The sequence below is a fragment of the Zootoca vivipara genome, chromosome 6 (genome assembly GCF_963506605.1).
Source record: "Zootoca vivipara chromosome 6, rZooViv1.1, whole genome shotgun sequence".
Classification (NCBI taxonomy): Eukaryota; Metazoa; Chordata; class Lepidosauria; order Squamata; family Lacertidae; genus Zootoca; species Zootoca vivipara.
The window spans coordinates 78842393-78863640 of NC_083281.1; the positions used below are offsets into that span (position 1 = coordinate 78842393).

The 21248-nt window shown below is 44.2% G+C and overlaps 1 protein-coding gene across 3 annotated transcripts in view; it reads right to left on the minus strand.

The window, feature by feature from the left end:
* PLCH2 (phospholipase C eta 2) overlaps positions 1-21248 on the minus strand; it is a 331389-nt gene that overhangs the window by 7760 nt on the left and 302381 nt on the right. For 2 of the 3 annotated variants that reach the window (XM_060276182.1, XM_060276183.1), the window contains exon 22: positions 1396-1735. In XM_060276182.1, coding sequence (XP_060132165.1) covers positions 1396-1735 — 340 coding nt within the window. Of the gene's footprint in view, positions 1-675; positions 1736-21248 lie in introns of all 3 variants that reach the window. The other variant, XM_060276184.1, reaches the window with a different exon arrangement.

The window sequence follows — 21248 nt, forward strand, 5'->3', positions numbered from 1 at the left end:
CTGGCACTGGAGCAGCTGGTCCCACTGAACTTAATGGGACTTAAGTTCTCTACGTAGACAAACATAGGATTACTCTGCGTGCCAATTTGTGCTGCGACGCCTGCAAAAGTATCTCATTGAAACAAAACAAAACAAATTAATCAAATGAAACCTAAGATAAACTTAGATCCCCAACCAAAGGGGCTCTTCGTACCCATATCCAACATTTATACCAGGATCCAAGCATGTAATTCCTGGAAATGCTGATAGAGAATTAGTTCTCTTGTTCCTTATTTTTGCATGATCCTCTGGTTGGATTGGAAAACAAATCTCAGAATCATACTTATGCATTAACATGATTAAAACAAAGAGACAGAGACACGCAGACAAACCACAAAAAAAATCTACAGAAGGATTTGCTACACCGGAAATGATTTTGCACATCACAGAAACCAATGCACATCTAAAACTGAGCACATCTAGAAAGAACGAAGCCCCAAGCATTTGTGAACTGATGGCTGTGTGTGTGTGTGTGTGTGTGTGTGTGTGTGTGTGTGTGTGTGTACTCCCCTTGCCCACACTAAACGGAGAGCTACCACAGCAAAATTAAAACACAGCGCAGGGACTTCTAAGGGGAAACTGAAATGACGACACGATCTAAAGCGGATGGGTGGGGTGAAGAAGATCTGGTCTTACCAGTAAAGAATATAGGGGATTTACTTCGAATTTCCTCCAGTTTCTCAGCAAACAAGGCATTCATTTCCCTCTGAAGGGTGCCCGCCTGTTTTCTGGAGGTCTCGGACAAACGTTTGGGGAAGTCAGGGCTTCCGAGGCTCTCTAAGCTGCTGGAGCTGGAGGACATGGAGCCATTGCTGGTGGTGACCAGGTTGACCGTGCTTCCATATTTGCCACCAGGCTGGGCCTGCCACCTCTGCCGGGAATGGCCTTTCGCCCCGTGACATTTGGAGTCACTGTTTTTCTTCCCTGAGGTCGCAAAGGGCTGGCAGGTCCTGGGCAGGTTATCGGCGCCAGCCTTGCACAGGCGCAGGTCTGGCTGCTGTGGCCTGGGCTGCTGCTCCTGGACCCCCCAGCTTTTAAGCTCTAACCTCTCCTCGCCTCCTGCCAGGCTGCCGTACTCATTACAGTGCGAAGCGTCGTTGGGGGCGGGCCGAGCGTCGCCGTGGTCGCTCCACTTGCACTCTAAATCGGGGCTCTCGTTCAGGCCTATCATGCACTTCATGCAGTTGGTGGCCATGCCGATCCTACCCGATCCATTGATGGCGCAGCGGGCAAAGACGCCCTGCTTCTCGCTAGGAGGCTCCTGCAGGCGGACCCGGTTGGACCTCCGGACGGGCTCGCTGAAGGTCGCGTCCCTTTGCGCGCGGCTTTCGCCTTTGCCGAAACTCTGAGCCTTACCTTTCAACCCTTTGCCTTGAGCCTCCCTGTGGACACCGTCTCCGAGAGAGGGTGCCGGGGACCCGCATTCGGGCTCTTGGTCGAAACGAGGGAGGGAGGAGTCCTCCAGTTCGCGGTCCTCGCCGTCCCCTTGGGAGCCGTGGTCTTTGGTGTCGATTGCAATCTCGGGGAAGCCCTTTTTGGTTTTCTTCTGGGTCTTGGTGGGCGCGCTGGCAGTCCGCCGTAAAATGTGGCTGCTAAAGGAGTGTTTGCGGTTGAGTTGGCCAGCAGCATGACTGTCTAGAGAGGCCTGCTTTGGATTTCTGAGAAACAGGCCTTTTAAGCCCAGAGCCTGCTTGGCCTGGAAAAGAGAATAAGAGGGAGAGAAAAAAAAACACCCGTAACAGAAGATGTGCATTTCTCTCCCCCAGCGCGCAAAGAAACAAAAGGTTAGCGATGTGCAACGTGGTGTTATTAACCTCATGGGTAGCATCACCTATCCAGGGTGGGCTGGAAGACAGAATGAGGAGGAAGGTATGAGTTGCAAGTTTTTGGTTTCACACTTCTGTCGTCCTGCTAGTCCCCCTTCCCAATCGACCCACCAGCCACTTCATTGTGATTCACTAATGACACTTGCGTGTTTACTCATACAGCTTATATCAGGCATCCCCAAACTGCAGCCCTCCAGATGTTTTGGCCTACAACTCCCATGATCCCTAGCTAACAGGACCAGTGGTCGGGGAAGATGGGAATTGTAGTCCAAAACATCTGGAGGACCGAAGTTTGGGGATGCCTGGCTTATATGCATGCTCACTGAGAAATGAAGCCCCATTGACGTCAGTGTTGCTTAATTCCAAGTACCTTTGGACTGGGCAATTTATTGAGGGGGGGCAGAGAGTGGTGGCCCACCCACCACTTTCCAAAGGGATCTTCTGCCTTAGGCATAGCTATCACTCTCACGAACCATTTCTTTTACCTCCTGGAGGGGAGGACCTGACCCTTCGGCTTCCTGCAGCCAGTCCTGTCTCTGTGTTATGGCTACATCTTTTAATTACCAGGGTTTGCCTCCTCCAAAAATGGTTTCCTTGAAATGGCACTGCAAGCTGCCGTTTTGTTCAGAGGGAGCTGCAAAGGACTAAGCCTGCCATTCTATGCAAGCTTACCTGGGAGTAAGCCCCCCTGAACTCAATGAGGATTACTTCCGAGCAGACATGCATAGGATCGCACGGGGGGGGGGTAGCCCCTCCAGTGGATTGGTAAGGAAGAGAACGAAGCATGTAATTAACTCTCATGTGATGAAAGTCTTTTTATTTATTTATTTTTTTTAATTTTTTTTATTATAGATAAGTTTATTATATACAGTCAATACCATAAAATGAGTAATGCATCTCTAATAGTTACATTGTTCTTATTCCGTTCTCACCCGATTATATCCCCTCAAATCCCTCCCCCCCCTAACCCACCCGTTGACTTCACAACCGTTTCTAAACTCATCCCACTATTCCTTTTGGTTGTTCTGCATACCTTACTTTACGGTTTTATGATGTTACATAATTTCTTTTAAGTTTTCTTTATATCCTTGTTTGCTAGCTTTATTTATTAAAGAGCCCTTTAAATATCCAAAAAAATTTGTGGAATTTCTAACTTTTTTTGCAAATAATTTAGAAATGGTTTCCAATTATTTTTTGATTCTTTGTTTTTTTTACTACTGATTTCATCGTATTTTATCGCCAAATTATAATAGTTAAGAAGTTTTCCTTGCCATTCTTCTTTGCTGGGGGCGCTTGTGGTTTTCCAGTTTTTTGCAATTAGTATTCTCGCAGCGGCTACCGCATAGCTGACACAGCATCTATCACTGGGTTTGATATCATTGGGCATCATCCCCAAAAGGAATAGTTTCGGGCATTTCTTAAATGAGTACTTCAACATTTTCTTTAATTCCCTATAAATCGAATCCCAATACACCCTGATTATCTTACAATTCCACCACATATGTATGTTAGTTCCTACTTCTTGGTTGCATTTCCAACAGATGTTACTTGACCCCGGGTAGAATCTGGCCATTTTAATTGGTGTAATGTACCATCTGCTTTGCATCTTTAATATATTTTCTCTCAAATCGTAATTTGGTGTGAAATAAAGATCTCTTTTCCAAAGACTTTCCCAGTCCTTCATTATTATTGGTTGTCCTATGTCTTGGCTCCATTTTATCATATAATCTTTGGTCATTTCCTCCTCTGTTTTCCATTTTAAAATGATTTGATATAAATTTGATATAAATTTATCTTTATTCACCAATAATATTTCTTCTAATTTGGATGACTCTTTATTAAATCCTATTTTTTTGTCAATTTGTAGCCTTTGATTTATTTGAAAATATTCTAGCCAAGTGTTTAATAATCCCTTTATTTCCGAATATTCTTTTAACTGCCAATTCCCGTCTTTTTGAATTAATAACTCTTTGTATGTCGGCCAATTTGATTCCATGTTCCTTCTCCTCACCGCAACTACCTCTAATGGTGAAATCCACCAGGGTGTATTGGGCTCGAAATATCTTCTATATTTCTGCCATGTTAAGTATAGCGATTTTCGAATGATGTTATACATGAAAGTATTCCTTTTAACTATTTTTTCCTTTAACATATAATGATGCCAGCCGAATCCCAGCCCTTGTCCCTCCAGATCTAATAGGTCAGTATCTTTAAGTTGAATCCATTCTTTAATCCACCATATCGCTGCCGCGTCATGGTAACTTTCTAAATCTGGTAGACCATACCCCCCTCTCTGTCTAGAATCTATCATAATTTTGTATCTTACTCTAGGTTTCTTTCCGTTCCAAACAAATTTAGCGATGTCCTTTTTCCAATCTTTGAATATTTTTTTCTGATCCCCTAATATAGGTAAATTTTGAAACAAATAATTCATCTTTGAGGTCACAAACATTTTAATTACTGATATTCTCCCCAATATAGACAATTTCAGCTTATTCCATACCTCTAGCTTTTGTTTGATTGTTTTCCAAATCTCCTTATAATTTTCTTGTATTAAATCGATTCCTTTTACAGTTGTTTGAATGCCCAGGTATTTTATTTTTTTTACTATTTTTAGTCCAGTTTTTTCTTGAAGTTCTATTTTTTCTTTCCCCTCCAAATTTTTCACTAAGAGTTTTGATTTTTCAAGATTTATTTTAAAGCCAGCTAGATCTCCAAATTCTCTTATCTTTTCCATTGCTGCGGGGATGCCCTCGACAGGGCCTTCAGTGGTTACTATTACATCATCGGCAAACGCTTTTACTTTAAATTTTTTCCTTCCAATTACAATTCCTTTAATTTTCTCTTCTTCTCTTATATTTTTTAATAGAATTTCTAAAGTAATTATAAAAAGAATTGGAGATAGGGGGCATCCCTGTCTGGTGCCCCTCATAATGTTAAATTTATCTGTTAATTTGCCATTTATAGATATTCTGGCTTCTTGCATTTTATATATTGCTTTGATTGCATTATCCATTTTCTTTCCTAAATTTAAACTATCTAATGTTTTTGTCATAAAAAGCCATGAGACCCTATCGAAGGCTTTTTCCGCATCAATGGAAAGAAGGGCTGCTTTTTTATCTCTTCTGTCCTCTAAACATTCCAGGATATTTACCACTGTTCTGATATTATCTTTGGCATATCTTCCCTTTATGAACCCTACCTGATCTTTATGAATAATTTCTTCAAGAATATTATTTAATCTTTTCGCTATTATTTTAGTAAAAATTTTATAATCACTATTTAGGAGTGAAATTGGTCTATAGTTGCCTGGGATGTCCAAATCTGCTTGTGGCTTCGGTATTAATGTTATCTGAGCTTCTTTCCATGATTGAGGTATGCTACCTCTCTGGAGAATCAAATTCATTAAATCTTTTAACGGATTTAATAATGCTTCTTGTAGCTCCTTATAAAATTCTATTGGGAGCCCATCCGGGCCTGGGGTTTTCCCTTTTTTCATATCTTTAATTACATTTATTATTTCCAAGATTGTTATTTCATTGTTTAATTGGCTTAATTTTTCTTTTGAGATCTTTGGTAATTTATATTTCTTAAAAAAATCGTCAATTTGTTGGGGGGAATTTTCTTCTTTTTGATATAAAATTTCATAATATTTTTGAAAGATTTTTAAAATTTCTTCGGTTTTATATATATAATTTCCTTCTGATTTAATTCTATTTATTATTTTTTCTTTTTTCCTTTTTTTTATTTGCCAAATTAATAATTTGCCAGGTTTGTTGGCCCATTCAAAATTTTTATATTTCCAATATTGCAATTGTCGTTCCAATTCTTGATCAATTAGATTTTCAAATTGCATTCTCAATATTTTAACTTCTTGTTCTAACGTTTTATTATACTTTTTATATAGAAGGTTTTGCTTTTTCTTTATCTCTAGCAAGAGTTTTTCTTTGTTTTGTTCTCTGATTTTTGTAATTTTGGCCCCTTGTGCAATAAAATAACCCCGCATTACCGCCTTTGCTGCATCCCAAACAAAGTCTTTTTAGACACACCACACAACCTTTAGGCACTGGTGATGCATGGCTATCGCTGGGCATGTTCATAAGTTAGTGTATACACAGTAAACAAGCAAAGTCTTCATTTACACAGTCTAGTGCCCTTTACCCCTGAATGGCAAGGAATTTGTGCAGGTGAGCCCCCCCATCTGTTCCACCCCGTTCAAGATTTAGAATTTGGTAACACTGAAGGTGGGCACACCATAACTTTTCAGACACTTGATGCTGATTTGAGAAAGCCAAGGTCGCTGCATGGTTCAGGTATTAATTTCCCACCTCTTCTCCACTCGTCCTACGATGGTCTCCGGTCAATTGGTACATCGCTGAATATGTGTGTCGCTTCAGAAATCTACAGCACCTTTCTGACCAGGAGTCAAAGTGGAGCAGGGGGCAAAACATTTTAATACGTGCAACATGAGCAACAGTGGCAATACCCAACTGCCTCCAAGTGTCTGAAAGAAACACCTCCTACCTTCTGAACACAGTGTTCAACACTGCTACGGTCATTCCACGGACACTTGCCAATTTGCTGGTGAATGGCAGTTTCACTTGAAGCTTTCCACACACACACAAAAAGGAGTCTGCTTCAAGTGTAGGATGTTGAGCGACTGCTTGGAACAGAACAGAGCTAACTCTAAGCTACTACGGCTTCACTGTTGAGTAGGGATGGGTGAATTTGTCAATTTCTTTCATCTTCTCCCAAATTTATCATTTTCCAGTGTTAAGTTCTGTCCTCCACATTTCTACACCAGTTGGCCGTTTTCTAAAAGTTCGTGTGAAAATTCGACAGCACTTGAGTGTGAATTTCATCCAATATGCACATTTGCATGCAATACTGCCTTATATACACATATTGGCAAAAACCAGTTGGCAAATGCATTTTGGCATGTCATTTCCAGTCATATTTGCATTTTTAGGCACACATTGCCCTGGTACATACACCCTGCTTGGCTGGAGATCTGCACTGCAAAAATCTGAAGAAGGGTGAATTTTGAAGGATGCTGCGCAGTATTTTGGTTCTGATATTGTTTAAGAAATGCAGATTAGGAAGGTTTTACTTTAAATGAGAACTGAGTCAAATTTCTCCCCCATTGCTGCTATTGGAAGATGGGTATTTTTGGAGGAAGGTGGGAATAATCAATTCCTTGAGATTGTACATTGATTAGTTATCTATGCGACTGTAGTTGGGCTTGAAAGGAAATGGCAAACAGCATTAAAGGGTTGATCTAACTAAGCCCTACTTAAAGTAGACCCATTGAAATCAATGGACCTATGATAGTCATGTGCATTCATTTTAATGGGGATACTCTGAGTAGGGCTAACATTGAATGCAACCTATATAACTGAAGAGACAGGTCTGTTACTCCAACATTTTCTCACTAGGCATAGCTGCCAAGTTTTCCCTTTTCTCGCGAGGAAGCCTATTCAGCATAATGGAAAATCCCTTAAAAAAAGGGATAACTTGGCAGCTATGCACTAGGGCTTTTTGCTACCTATCCTTTATTCTCTTGCTCGGTAGGGATTCAACAGAATGGAAGCTACCAAATTTCAGGGACTGAACAGCTAGCTGCTAATGGAGCAGCCCAAAGAAGCAAAAATTCAAAATACATACAGAGTCAAATTGGCAAGTGCATAGAATGACCATCCAAACAGTAATCAGACTTTGCAAATAATTTAAAACCCCTTGGGGCACAAACTTCAAGGGAGGGCAGGGGAATCTCTGTACACATATACATAAATAATGTGAAGTTTCCCACCCGCCCCACAAAGAAAGAAAAGTATCCCATTGATGTAATGAGGTGAAGTGCAGTGACGGCTCCCCCAGTTCAATCCATCTAGACCATTTGATGCCTCCCAGTGAGGCTAGCTATTGACGCTTGAATCAAAACAAGCGATTCAAGGCCCCAAATCCAGTGCAAATTTGGTTGGAAGAAAATAAAGGTCATTTAAGAAGAAGATCCAGCATATTTGAAAAAAGAAAAAAAGTAACAGTGGGGGAACTGGGTTCTCCAAACATAGAGGGAAAGAAACGGCAAAAGATTCCCGCTTATATCTGAAGGGGGATTTCCTCAAAAGATAGGAGGTATCTGGGTGGGGGAGGTAGAATTTGCTCAACTGGAACTTCATTTCCCCCTTTGAAATTAGTAGATGGCATCTAGTCCACGAATGAGGGTAAGTGATGGGTGGGGGTAAGTGATGGACAGGGGGAGGGCAATGGAGGGGTGTTTTTTTTTCTTTCCTATAAAGGATATATTTTATCCTGGATCTGCTTCGTAAATGTAGAGCACTCTGGCTGTTCAATGGCCCGGCAAACGTTCCAGGAAATGTTGCAATCCATGTAATGAGTGGAAGATTTAATTTATTTATTTTCAGGGAGTGGAAGAAATAAATAATAAAAAAGAGCTAAACAAGGGAGGGAAGGGAGAAGAAAACCACCAAATGTTAATGATGTTATCGGTTAGAGAAGCATGCAGAACGTGTCGCTAGGAGCGCACTACACCTTCCTGTGTTGGGAGGAGGAGAGGAGGGGGGTACCTTCAAGGCGTCTAAATTTGCTCTGCTTCTAAAAGGAGGAGACTTTTTTTGACACAGAGAAGTCCACTGAAATCACAAACAGACAGAAGTAAAAGGCAGAAAGTGAGACACCGAACAAGCTGAGGAGGCTACACAAAGAGATAAAGGCAACATCAGGAGGGCGGTGGCAGCGGAAGGGGGCTGGAGAGAAGCACATGAGAAATCTGACGAGTAACACAGATAAGCTGAGAGAGAGAGAGAGAGAGAGAGAGAGAGAGAGAGAGAGAGAGAGAGAGAGAGAGAGAGAGAATGGGAGAGAGCAATAGGAGGTAGTCATTTGGAGGTGGATGTATGCAATGCTTAAAAGGCAGAGTAGGAGGGCCCTGTGATTCCCTTGGAGTACAGAAAGTTATAATGGTGGACCAAGGAGCTGTCAGCTTTCTGAGGACCACAGGGTTGTCTCCCACCGAGATCTACTCAGAGCAAACCCACCGGAATTAATGGACAGAAGTAAGCCATGCCCATTAATTTGAATTGGCCTACTCTGAGTAAGACAGACTTTGGATACAACCCATAGCTTTCCTCTTTTTTATTTTTTTTAAAAAGCACATTTCAAAAAGCGAATTACAAGTAGGGGTGGGTGGAGCCATCAAAGTTCAGCTACTCGCAGTTATGCTCAGGGGAAGGACCGAGTCCATCCTGTTTCTGTGTGGATTTTCAAGAGGAAGACCTTAAACGTCTGCACAGAAACAGCAAGGTAAATAAAAATAATAATAGAAGTACTTACGAGACGGGCCAGGTGGCTGCTGTACTGCCTCTGTTCTTCTAAAAGAGATTTCTGGCCTTTAAACTCAGGGAGAACTGTTCACACACACACAAATACCCCCGGGCTGCCCTACACATCAAGTTCTGCTCCCCTCAGCAGGTATTTGCTCTCTTGCATTCGAAGCACATGCCCAGAAGCAGCTCCCACTATGGCCTGTGTGTGCCTGGATTAACCGTCTTTATCATGTTAAAGGGCAGAAATCTCTTTGGACTGCCCCACAAAGGAGTCTGCAAGACTGGGGGTTCTGAAGCGGACCCACAATATTAAGTGACTATATTCATGCACCATGAACTGGTTGGATTTAGTACCTATGTGCCATTTTGCATATCCTTACATCTTCCATAAAGTATAACTGCATTAAAGGTAAAGGGACCCCTGACCATTAGGTCCAGTCGTGACCGACTATGGGGTTGCGCGCTCATCTCGCATTATTGGCCGAGGGAGCCGGCGTACAGCTTCCAGGTCATGTGGCCAGCATGACAAAGCCGCTTCTGGCGAACCAGAGCAGCACACGGAAGTGCCGTTTACTTTCCCGCTTGGAGCGGTACCTATTTATCTACTTGCACTTTGATGTGCTTCCGAACTGCTAGGTGGGCAGGAGCTGGGACCGAGCAACAGGAGCTCACCCCGTTGCAGGGATTCGAACCGCCGACCTTCTGATCAGCAAGCCCTAGACTCTGTGGTTTAACCCACAGCGCCACCTGGGTGCCTTATAACTGCATTAGGTTGGAGGAACAGCCTCGCAACTGGTGAGGATCAGACAAATTCGAAGAGGATCTGGACCTGCTGCTACGTCGCATGGAGGATTCTGGGAGCAGGCTCACTAGCTGTAGGAGCAGCAAATGCTCTCTGGCACAATCAAGCCAGACAGCCCAGGTTGTGCCCTGGAGCTAATTCACAAAGAGGGCAGGGCCTTATGCTACACTGGACCCAGCCAGCACAAACTGTACATATTCTGCTTCCCATGACCCAGCCAAACCTAGTGGCAAAAATGAGATTGCACCCCAGAGATTGCCCGAGATGGCTACAGAGTTGGGAAGCAGGCCATGCAAACCCCAGCTGGGTTGAGAGAGCCCACTGCAAATTGCCCGCCTATGGTGTGTCTCCCCTATTAGCAGGCCCCTCTTCCACTGGAGAGCCATTTAAAAAAATGAGAGAGAGAGAGATGGTGACCACCATGGCTTTTGGTGGTAGCCATCTTTCCCTTTGCGTCCCCCCCCCCCTCTCAAATATACATAGGGTTGACAGACTTAATAGAGGACAGGACTTCTGTGCCTTTAATTGCCCTGCTCTCTTTTGAGTCTGGAAACCTTAAAGAGAAACCAGCAGACCCTTTGTTTAATTTCCAAGCAAAGGATCTGCTGGTTTCTCTTAAAGGTTTCCAGACTCAAAAGAGAGCAGGGCAATTAAAGGCACAGAAGTCCTGTCCACTATTGAGTCTGGCAACCCTAAATATGCACAATGCTCCAGAATGAGCCAACTTACATGGCCATTCAGAAACCAGTCCAAAATGGCACCTGAGAGTCACTGAGTGCCAGAGGATAACAGGTACCGGTAATGCTTTTTCTTATTCTTAAAATAAGAATGGAGCTGAGGGTTAAGTGTCAGAGGTGGGCTATTCCAGGGCACATGGGCTCCAGCAGCTACCTGAATATGCTTCATGCCTGATTTCTGCGCATTGTACCATAGCTGCCAAGTTTTCCCTTTTCTCGCGAGGAAGCCTATTCAGCATAAGGGAAAATCCCTTTAAAAAAGGGATAACTTGGCAGCTATGACTGTACAGCTGCAAAAAGTGAAGGAGCCAACTTGGCTGTTGTTGTTTTAGGTCAACTGGCAAGTCTAGCCTTTAAAGTTAGCATTGGGAAAAGAGGAAATTCAGCAGATGAAGCATACACAGTTAAACAGCTGCCCCTTAAATCCCCCTCCCCTCCCTTCAAAAGCTGCTTATCAGAAATCCAGTAGCTGTATAACCCAGATGTAACTCCGCAAACTTCTCCTCCCTGCCTCCATTCACACTTAACTTCTAACCTCAGCCTACCTGAACTGTAAACTCTTCAAGACTGAGGCCTAATCTGTGAGAATCTTGCATAGCAACAAGCTTCTATATTTTCAGACTCCTAAAATCGGGTAGAAACCATTACCTAGCAACAGCAGAATAAGGAAATCAATTGACTAACATTGGCCGGAGAAGTGCCTTTTTAATGAAAGCTACACACCTGTTACACAACTCTTGGGTAAAAGCACATATATTTTCTCCCCCAAATTTGGCATGGAGTGCCTTCAGACTTGCCTCTACTACACTGCCCACCTTTGCACCAGTCTGTTCAGCAATTTTCAAACTCTAGAAGCCAGGGCAGGGAACCAGCTGGGCCAGATCTTCATCTCCCCACAGCCAATGGACCAACTTTGATAGATGAATGGGCCCGCCAAACATAACAATGCATATCTATGCTAGTTAGTGAATGAAAGGGTTAAGGGCCACAGAGCTGTAAATTTCTAGAGACGACTTGGCCTGGTCACGCCCTCTCATCTTTGAGGAGGGAGAAAGTATTGTTTTGTTTCCTGTTCCTCTCTTTTCTTTTTTGAACCATGCAAGCTGACCACACACATGAGGCTGGAGCTCCCTAGCCCAGTCTCAATGTTTGAATAAACTTCCAGTATTCTGCAACCAAGAATACCGTGCCTGTGTTGTTTCTGCTGCAGCACTGAATATTGCATGAGTGAGACCTGTGACTACTGTAAGTAAAGCATTTAAACTTACTAAAGTTTGTGGTCTACAGTATTCCCTCTGAGAGGGGTAAAGACAGGGGAGCTCAATTGCAAGTGCTTAATACTGGGACATTTAAAGGTCTAACAATGTATATTTCCTACACTGTGCAAACACTGCATAGATCTGTGTTTTAAACTCTGCTGGGGGCTGTTTTGGCTAAAGAGTGAGTCAAGCCCCACATACTTTTTTGAATTCAGGCAGTCAGCTGTTTATTCTTTGTAGTTCCCCACACATGTGAGACTTAAGGATTAACTGGCATTCCCCAATTATTTCCCAACACTGCCAACAGGTCAACATTGGCCCGCAGGGTGTGTGTAAGGCAGAAGGTGGTGTCCGAGAAGGAACTAATTCCTCAGTTGATGGGCATGGAGTTCAACTGCACTTTCTGCTGGGTTTGGAAGCTCAATTTCCCATGGGGAACTGAATTAGCTGATGACATGAGCCACAGAACCTTCTGCCTCACAATTTCTACTTTAAAAAAAATCACCCTAATAAAACATTATCCCTGCCCTGGACTGGTCTCCAGTTGCCCCAGGGTGGGGTGGCCTGATAGAGGTCGCAGGGTGGGATCAGTACAGAGCAAAAGGGATGGAAGACAGCAGGGAGGAAGATGGGGAAGATGGGCGCTGCCTGTCTTGGGTCCACCTGGTGTGAGCTTCTGTGCCTTCCATCCAACTAGTCCCAATAGGCACCAGTCATCATTGCTTGAACATCGTTTGGTTTAATATTCAGTGGGATGGATTTATGGTCTCATTAAGCCCCTCCCCCCCAAAAGGTTTGTTCCTTAGCAAGATTAGAGCTATGAATTAACATGTTGACTTCGCTTCAAGAAAAACTGAAGCAGACAGAAATAGTAATGAGAAGCAACAAGGGGCAGGTAATAGATTTGAGCACACTGAGACAAGAAATAAAGCAATCAGCTTTGGAAATTGGAAGAAATTGGAAAGGTGGGGAGAGGCACCGGGATGAGTCTGCAAGATACAATGGGGGGCTTTTGATGCTCTTAAAAGAGAGCGACACTCGGTGGACAGGGTTCGGATGGGAATCCAGCAAGGCCTCAAATTGCTGCCAGGGCTTAAAAAAGAAGTGTCAGTCAGCTGTAAATTAAAACCATCCATCAAGAAGCCACCCGGGCAGAAAGCGAGAAATCAAAGCGGGTCAGAATTATGTGGCACTGATCAAAGGAGGTTAAACAGGCTGAAAATTGCCTTTAGTCAAGAGGTGGGGAAGCCTAAGGTAAAATGGTGTGCGCGCGCATGAACATGCAAAGCTTAAAGGGTGTCCAAGTTGCTCAAGCTTCAAAGAAATTAAGTATGGCCTGTGCCATTATGAAATGTCCTAGCTATCTTTTTCTCATCTTCTTTGGCGATCACTCGTAGCCGAGTAACATTGTCTTCCATAAACACCGTTTTAACAGTGAGTCCGTAAGTGACTGTGGAGGCCAATTCTGGATCCACACGCCCTTCCACAGTGGGGACATAGGTTTCCAGGCAGGAGTTGATCATGGTGAGGGTTTGCCAAGCATGCCTTCCTCTTAGCATGTTTCTCCCTTTCGTCCTGAAGTCGAGCATCGTCAAAGTCCATGACACCTTTGGTAAAGGCTGTTCTCCAACTGGAGCACTCGCAGTGTTTCCCAGTTGTTGGTGTTTATACTATGTTGTTTTAGATTTGCCTTGAGAGAGTCTTTCAACCTCTTTTGTTGACCTATGTAGTTAACCTAGCTATACTGGTTACAGCCAACTTGGATAGCTTTAAAAGAGGACTGGACAAAATTCATGGAGGATAAGGCTATCAACAACAAACAGCTGTGATGGCCATGCTCTGCCTTCATGGTCAGAGCAGGAATGCTTCTGAACACCAACTGCTGAAAACCACAGGAGGGGAGAGTGCTCTTGTGCTCAGGTCTTCCTTGGGCATTTCCCACAGGGGTCTCTGAGACATCCACTGCAGGAACAGGATGCTGGACTACATAGGTGGGTCACTGGACTGATCTGGCAGGCATCTTTGCCCCAGTAGTATGTAGGTTAAATTCCTACAGTGCATTGTACATGGGGTTGCAACTGGAGAGTACGAAGAAGTTTCCGCCAGCTCAAAATACAGCAGTAGGACCCACCAGCTAGAACACCCCTCCGTGGAGTTTAAAGAACCTCAATGATTTCCAGTCTAGGCGCAATTTAAACCACTGCTTTTCACCTATAAACCTATACAGTGGTACCTCGCTAGACGAATGCCCTGCTAGACTAATTTTTTGCTAGACGAATGGGTTTTGCGATTGGAGGTTGCCTCGCAAGACGAATTAGTTTTGTGAAAAATTCATCTAGTGAATTGCGGTTTCCCATAGGAATGCATTGAAATTCAATTAATGTGTTCCTATGGGCAAAAAAACCCAACAACAATTCAATGCATGCCTATGGGATTCGCAAGATGAATTTTTCGCAAGACGAATTGACTCACAGAACGAATTAAATTCGTCTTGCTAGGCGCCACTGTACATGGTTTGAAACCTGTGTATCTGAAGATCAGCTGTTCCTGCATAAACTTGTCCAACTTTCCTCCATGGAAACCTCCCCTACAGCTACCACAGATGTGTGAATTGTTCCGTAATTTGTTTTCTGTGTAAGGAAGTTGCCTTGTTGCATCAGGACATTGCTTAGCATCGTCTTCACCATCTGTGACTGAGGTTTCTTGAAGTTTGGACCTAATTTTCACCTTAGCTATAGCCTTTCCCAATTATTACCTTTCCTGGTGTGCCACAATCACCCAAGCTGTGGAACAGCCCTCCCAATGTACTTCTGCGGCATCAATATTATTATTGACTTTTAGGTGGCCAGGTTAAGACACCATTCTATTATGCCATCAGTGAATGAGGAGTTTTCTGTTGCTGCTTGTAATAGACACATCAGGCATGCCACATACACACCAAAGACTTTGGGGGAGAGAGGCAGAGTATGGGTGTTTATACGGATTTCAGACAAGTGACATTCCCAGCCCATTGTGGAGATGCTAGGACTGAGCCTGTAACCCCCTGCTGCATAGCACATAGCACATAGCTCAATGAGCACAGCCTGCCCTGGTGTAAGTTGTTGTTGAGCTAAGTGGGAGCCAAAGTAATCACAGGGCTATCAAAACCAATCTCTATGTAAGTGGACAGTTGTTAGGGAAATCACATTTGATTTCAAAAGACGAAATTCCCCCCAAAAAATAAAAAGTTGAAGGGAATGGTAAAAGGAAGTAAGAGGGTCAATTTATTCCAGAACGCTCATGGATTGTTCGGCGCCCCAATAATAGCAGCTCATCTGCAATGAATGCACACCACAGATCAGTGAAGGCGGCGGCAGGGCCAAGAAGATGCCAGCGTGGTCTAACAAGCAGAGTCAAGGAAGCTATTAAAGGCAGGAAGGCTCCCTTCAGAAAACAGAAGCCTTGTCCAAATGAAGAGAACAAAGAGGAACACGGATTTTGGCAACAGGAACGCAACGAGACAATAAAGGAAGCAAATAAAGAATTTGAGGATCACTCCGACTGCTCCACTGGTTCTTTCGTTGCAGCTTTTGCAAAGCCAGCTTGAGTTCAAGTCATCTCTCCCAAGGAAAAATGTTCCTTTGTAACACGGCTTGAGCTTCATCTGGGCTGCAAACGAAGATCTTAGTTGAAAATGGGGCTTGGATTCAGTCGGCCGATCAGCACCTACTGCAAGCCTTGCTTTCAGCAGGGATCAGCTGTGCTCGGGAGCTCCTGATTAGACAACTCCCAAATACTGTTGGTTCCACTGGTCAACTCTGCTTTGGCAGGGACCAGCTGCACTTAGGGTTAGGCAAACCTGCCAATTCTAGTTTCTCTCCATTTCCCATTATCCCATTTAAATTTAGCTCTCTACGTTTCCGTATCAGTTTGCAATTTTTTATATATATTAAAAAGTCTTCATAATTTCTCCTAATAGACACATGCTTGTGGACAATTTTGTCTGAGATACACATTATTTCATAGATAGATAGATAGATAGGTAAAGGTAAAGGTAAAGGTAAAGGTAAAGGTAAAGGGACCCCTGACCATTAGGTCCAGTCGTGACCAACTCTGGGGTTGCGCGCTCATCTCGCATTATTGGCCGAGGGAGCCGGCGTATAGCTTCCAGGTCATGTGGCCAGCAGGACAAAGCCACTTCTGGCGAACCAGAGCAGCACACGGAAACGCCATTTACCTTCCCGCTGTAGCGGTTCCTATTTATCTACTTGCATTTTGACGTGCTTTCGAACTGCTAGGTTGGCAGGAGCTAGATAGATAGATAGATAGATAGATAGATAGATGTGCACTTTGCCCATTATATACATTTTTGTACACATTGCTTGGCCAGAGAACTACGTTGCAAAATTTGAGAAAAAGAGAGGTGACTTTTGAAAGATTGCTGTGTTTTGGTCTATGTATTGTTTCAGAAAGTGTGAATGTGTACAAAAATGCATGTACAAGGATAAAAATGCACACAGCACATATTTTAGCACATGCACCCCCAAACTTTGGCCCTCCAGATGTTTTGGACTACAATTCCCATCTTCCCCGACCACTGGTCCTGTTAGCTAGGGATCATGGGAGTTGTAGGCCAAAACATCTGGAGGGCTGCAGTTTGGGGATGCCTGCTTAGCATGAAAGCAACATACAAAATTGTGTTATATTAGGGGAAATTGCTTGGGAATTATGGACGTTAGAGCTAATTACAAAGAAATCAGTGACGGTGAGAAGATCCCAACTAAATGCTGATGAATTTCCATGAGGACTTTAAAAATAAAAAAATCACAAACCGATGTAGAAATGTGCAGAAATCAATGTAAAATTGGGGAAATGAGAAACTAGTTTCATTCATCCCCAGCCTTGACACAAACCGATACAAGTGCCCCGCCTGCAGCACAGCTTGTAGATAGCAGAAACCAGCTGAATGTTGTTTTTAACTTTGGAAATCATGTCCTCCAAATCATGGAGAGCCACGTGTTGCTGTGAGATCACCCAACTGCCTTCATGTTGCTGGGGCGGGCCCGTTTGGATGACCTCCTCACTTCATTGGTTGCCCCTTTGTTGCTGAGGAAAATTTCCTGTCGGTTGGGGTTTCATTGGCAACTAGGGGGCTATTTAAGGGGCTGCACGAGGCAAAGTACTATCTCTTTCTCATCGTGCAGCGGATCTCCCTCCCTATAATTTAAGGTTGTGTTTTTGACCTTGCCATGCCTGCCTAGGGGTCGTCTGTTTTTGGAGCAGGGGCCCGGTAGGAATTTTGCCACTTGGCTGATGCCATTTTGTTTTTGCCTACCGTGTAGCAAATCGTCACAACTTTGTAAGGCTGGCGGTTAGGCATTGATTCATTCTTTGGTGGAGCGGATTATGGATTGGCTGTGCCTGCCCCTCATTTTTGTTGCTGCTGCTAGGGAATTCCGTTAAAGGAATCCAGGGTCTCAATTTGCTCTGTCCGATCCCCTCTCAGGGGTAGGGCCATGCCAGAGTTCCTTGGAGCACCTGGGGCGAACTAAGAGGTGGAAATCCACCTCTGTGCTCCCCCAGTATGTTTTCCCTTACTGACCTCTGGAGGTTCCAGTTGTCAGTCCTATTCCTGCCTTGCGGGTTCAGGTAGTCCGAACCAATGCCCAAGCAACCACACACATGCTGTAATCAATAAAGCTGTGGCCAAATTGATGCCAGAAAATCCTTAAACACATATTTTGTGTGATTTGTTTTGGAGGGGGTTTGGGGGGTCTTCACACGCAACTGTATGAAAGACCCACAGAGCTCTATAAGGAGAGAGAGAGAGAGAGACTCAAGTTGCTTTCAAGTCTTAACTTTTATCCTCCTGGCTTCCCTTCTTTTAAGATTGGTAGAGGTGGAGCCTCCCCCCCCCCCCGAACTCTCTGTCTCTCTCTCTGCCTGACCATCCTTTGCACGTGTTGCCAAGCAACACTCAGACTCTTCTTTCTTCCCCATAGGTTCCGGAGAATCTGGAATTAGATGCTCTCTGGCTCCTCCTGAGCTGCTTGAACCCAGACAGAGGCTTGCTTGTTCTTTTCAGTACATTTTCCTTGCCCTAATTACCATCTCCTGTCACATTTTCCCTGCCTTTAATTAGGGCTATGCAACAACAGCAGCAGCACGGCTGAGAAGCTGCATTTTGGTGAGGAGGTATATTTTTCTCTCCTCCCCGCAACCATCTCATTCCTGTCCCCTCTATCTACCTCCCAGTCTTTAATTAATTAGTTTCAAAGTGTGGAGGTGCTTTTTCAAGCGAGGCCGAATGCCTCAAAGAGATGGGCAGAGGGACAGTTAAGACAGGGCCAAACTACACATTACGTTGCTAATTTACACAGTGCAAGGTTTTCTTTCAAAAATATCCAGGGCAAGCAGGGGTGGCAATGAGTTGAATCAGGATCTTTGTGTGGATAAGCCCCCCGTTTTAATGAGATATAGAACCCCAGCCCCACAACGCAACATACTGATGTAGAAACATATGAAGGGCCTTGTCGAGGTAGACAAAAAAGAAGACCTATCTTCTCAAGTACCCTGTTTTCAAAAGTGGCCAGCAGGATGCTTCTGGGAAGCTCACAAGAGGAACATGAAGGACATTCCCCAGTAGTTTCTCCCTTTCCAACATCTGGTATATTGCCCAAGCACATGAAAGTTCCATTTAATTCCTGCTTCTGTTGTTTTGATTTTGTAGGATTTTATACATTTGCTGATGCAGTGGTGGTGGTGGTGGTGGGGCGTTGGCTGGCATTCTTTTCATAGCATGCCACCTTGAGAGACTTTAATGAAGAGTGATGTAGGGGGGGGGGAAATCCCAAAATTTAATGGGAATTGGGAGTCCAAGAACATCTGGAGGCTTGCTGGTTGTCCACTATCATCATATGTCAGGGGTGGCCAACTCCCAAGAGACTGCGATCTAGTCACAGAGCTAAAAACTGGCACTGATCTACCCCCTTTTTAGGGGTTCAGGACAAAGTTGTTGAACTTTTTTAGGGAGGGGGAAAGCCATAGTTTTTAGGGGTGCAGGGCAAAAATGATGAGCTTCTTTTAGGGGAGCCAAACTTGTTGAGCTCCTTGGGGGGGGGGAGCCAGGGATCTACCACAGAAGTCCAATGATCTACTGGTAGATCACGATCTACCTGTTGGACGTGCCTGTCATATGTTATGGAAGCATATTCCATAACTTTATTAGTTATGGTCCAAGTGAATTCCAGTGTTGTATATAGGAGAGGAGAGGGGAAAGATCTAGCTACCATGCAAGGACATAACTGCAACTAGTCTTCTAGATGCAGCTCATACAGCCCAACCCTCTGCAATGCAGGAATCACAGCTAAAGATTCCCTGACAGGTGAGCACCTACCTCTGTTTAAATACCTCCAGGAAAGCAGAGTTCACCTGCTCCTTCTGAGGGAGTCTGTTCCATTTCGAACAGCTTTTACTGTCCAAAAGTTATTCCTAACCTTTAGTCAGAATCTTGCTTTCTTGCAATTGGAATCCATTGGCTCGGGTCCTACCCTCTTGCAGCAGCAGGAAACAAGCTTGCTCCATATTTTCCATGTGACAGCCCTTCAGATAATGGTCACATGCACAGAGGAGCCGTAAAACGTTACTGGGACACCCCTTTGTTTTGTTTTCTGGTGATGAATCTGGTGGCTTCCCCTCACCTACTCTGGCTATAGGAATCCAATGCTTATGAGGAAGCTTGGAGTGAATCCCCAGCCTTGTTTGCAGCCCTGGGACCTTCTCCTCAAAGGGAATCATCACCTGCTAATTTACATACCGCTTGCTTGCCAAAATGGCTTCTAAGCAATTGACGAGGATGAAATCAATTTGGGGGGTCTCCACGCAAAATTAAAAGTGTACAGGAAAACACAATGCAGAAGGAGCATGAAGGAAAACAGGGGGTGATGTGCCCTTTTCTTGCTGAGGATGCTGGGATGAGCACTCCCAATCAAGATGTTCTACTAGGATAGGGTGACAGGAGCGGGTCAGCAATAAATCACACAGAGTAAGTTAAGTTAACTCCATAGTGGAAGAAACAAAGCGTGCCGGGCCTAATGAGCACAGGAACTCTTCTCAGTAGGTCTTTCCCCCTATGAGGCAGCTATGGAGACTAAAGGCCATTTCTCCTCCTTCCCTGGATCATTTTCAAGCAATCTGAGACTGTGCCTGCATGCATATCTCTGTTCCTCCCTCTGCATGCCTATCCTGGTCCTGGGATACCAGCAGCGGTGAGGGAAGCTTGTTGCAGCAGGAGGGGGGGAGACAATCTTGGCCTCTCTCCTCTCCTGCTTCTGGACTCCTATCTGCCACAGACTCTCCCAGCTCACTAAGCCCTGTTACCTCTTCAGCTTCCAACACCTCCTCCTCCCAGTCTTCTTCCTCTGACCACCCATCGTCATCCGACTGCCAATCCCTGGGCTCTGAGCCTTCTTCCCTTGGAGGTTCCCCAGCTGGTGCCTCCCACCATTCCTCTGTATCCAGCCAGTTCATGACATCTTGGAGCATATAAAGACACCACCACTGCCTTCCCCATCTCAAGGTAAAATTTGGGGGAGGGAGAGGAAGGCTCCTCCAGCTCATAAGATGACATGTGAAAAACCCTGCTTATAAAAACTACTCACTCATGTCTCTGGTTTTCTATCTGCTGAAAAGGCTTGATTATTGAAAGCATTGGGCACAGGGCAAAGGGGAAAGCGGGGTTCTGTCTTGCTCGCTGCCTTTGCCAAGAAAACTAGTTACCTCTTCTTTTCATCTACCCCCTTGGAAATCTAGGGTTGTCTCCAACATTAGTCCTATTCAGAGCAGACCCATCAAAATTAATGAGCGTTAATATTTATTCTTATCATTTATATTCTGCCTTTTTTTTCCTGCTGACCGGGACCCAAGGTGGCTTTTGCAAATGAAAACAACGCAGGTAAAATACAAAAAGGTAATTGCTAAAAAGTAATCAAACTCTAATAGAATTAAAAGCAATTTAAAAAAAAATCTCTTAAAATACAGACAACAGAAATAGCATAGTACTATTAAAAGCCATTTCCTTTAAAAAAAAAAGGCAGTTCCCTGTTGGAATAAAAGAGTCTTCATCTGGCAGCAAAAGAAAAACAAGGAGGGAGCCAGTTTGGGTTCTAGAGTCTGGGAGCAGCCACCAAGAAGGCCCTGTCACACATCCCCATCAAGCATGCCTGTGAGGGGAGCAGGACTGCAAGAAGGGCATCCCTCTT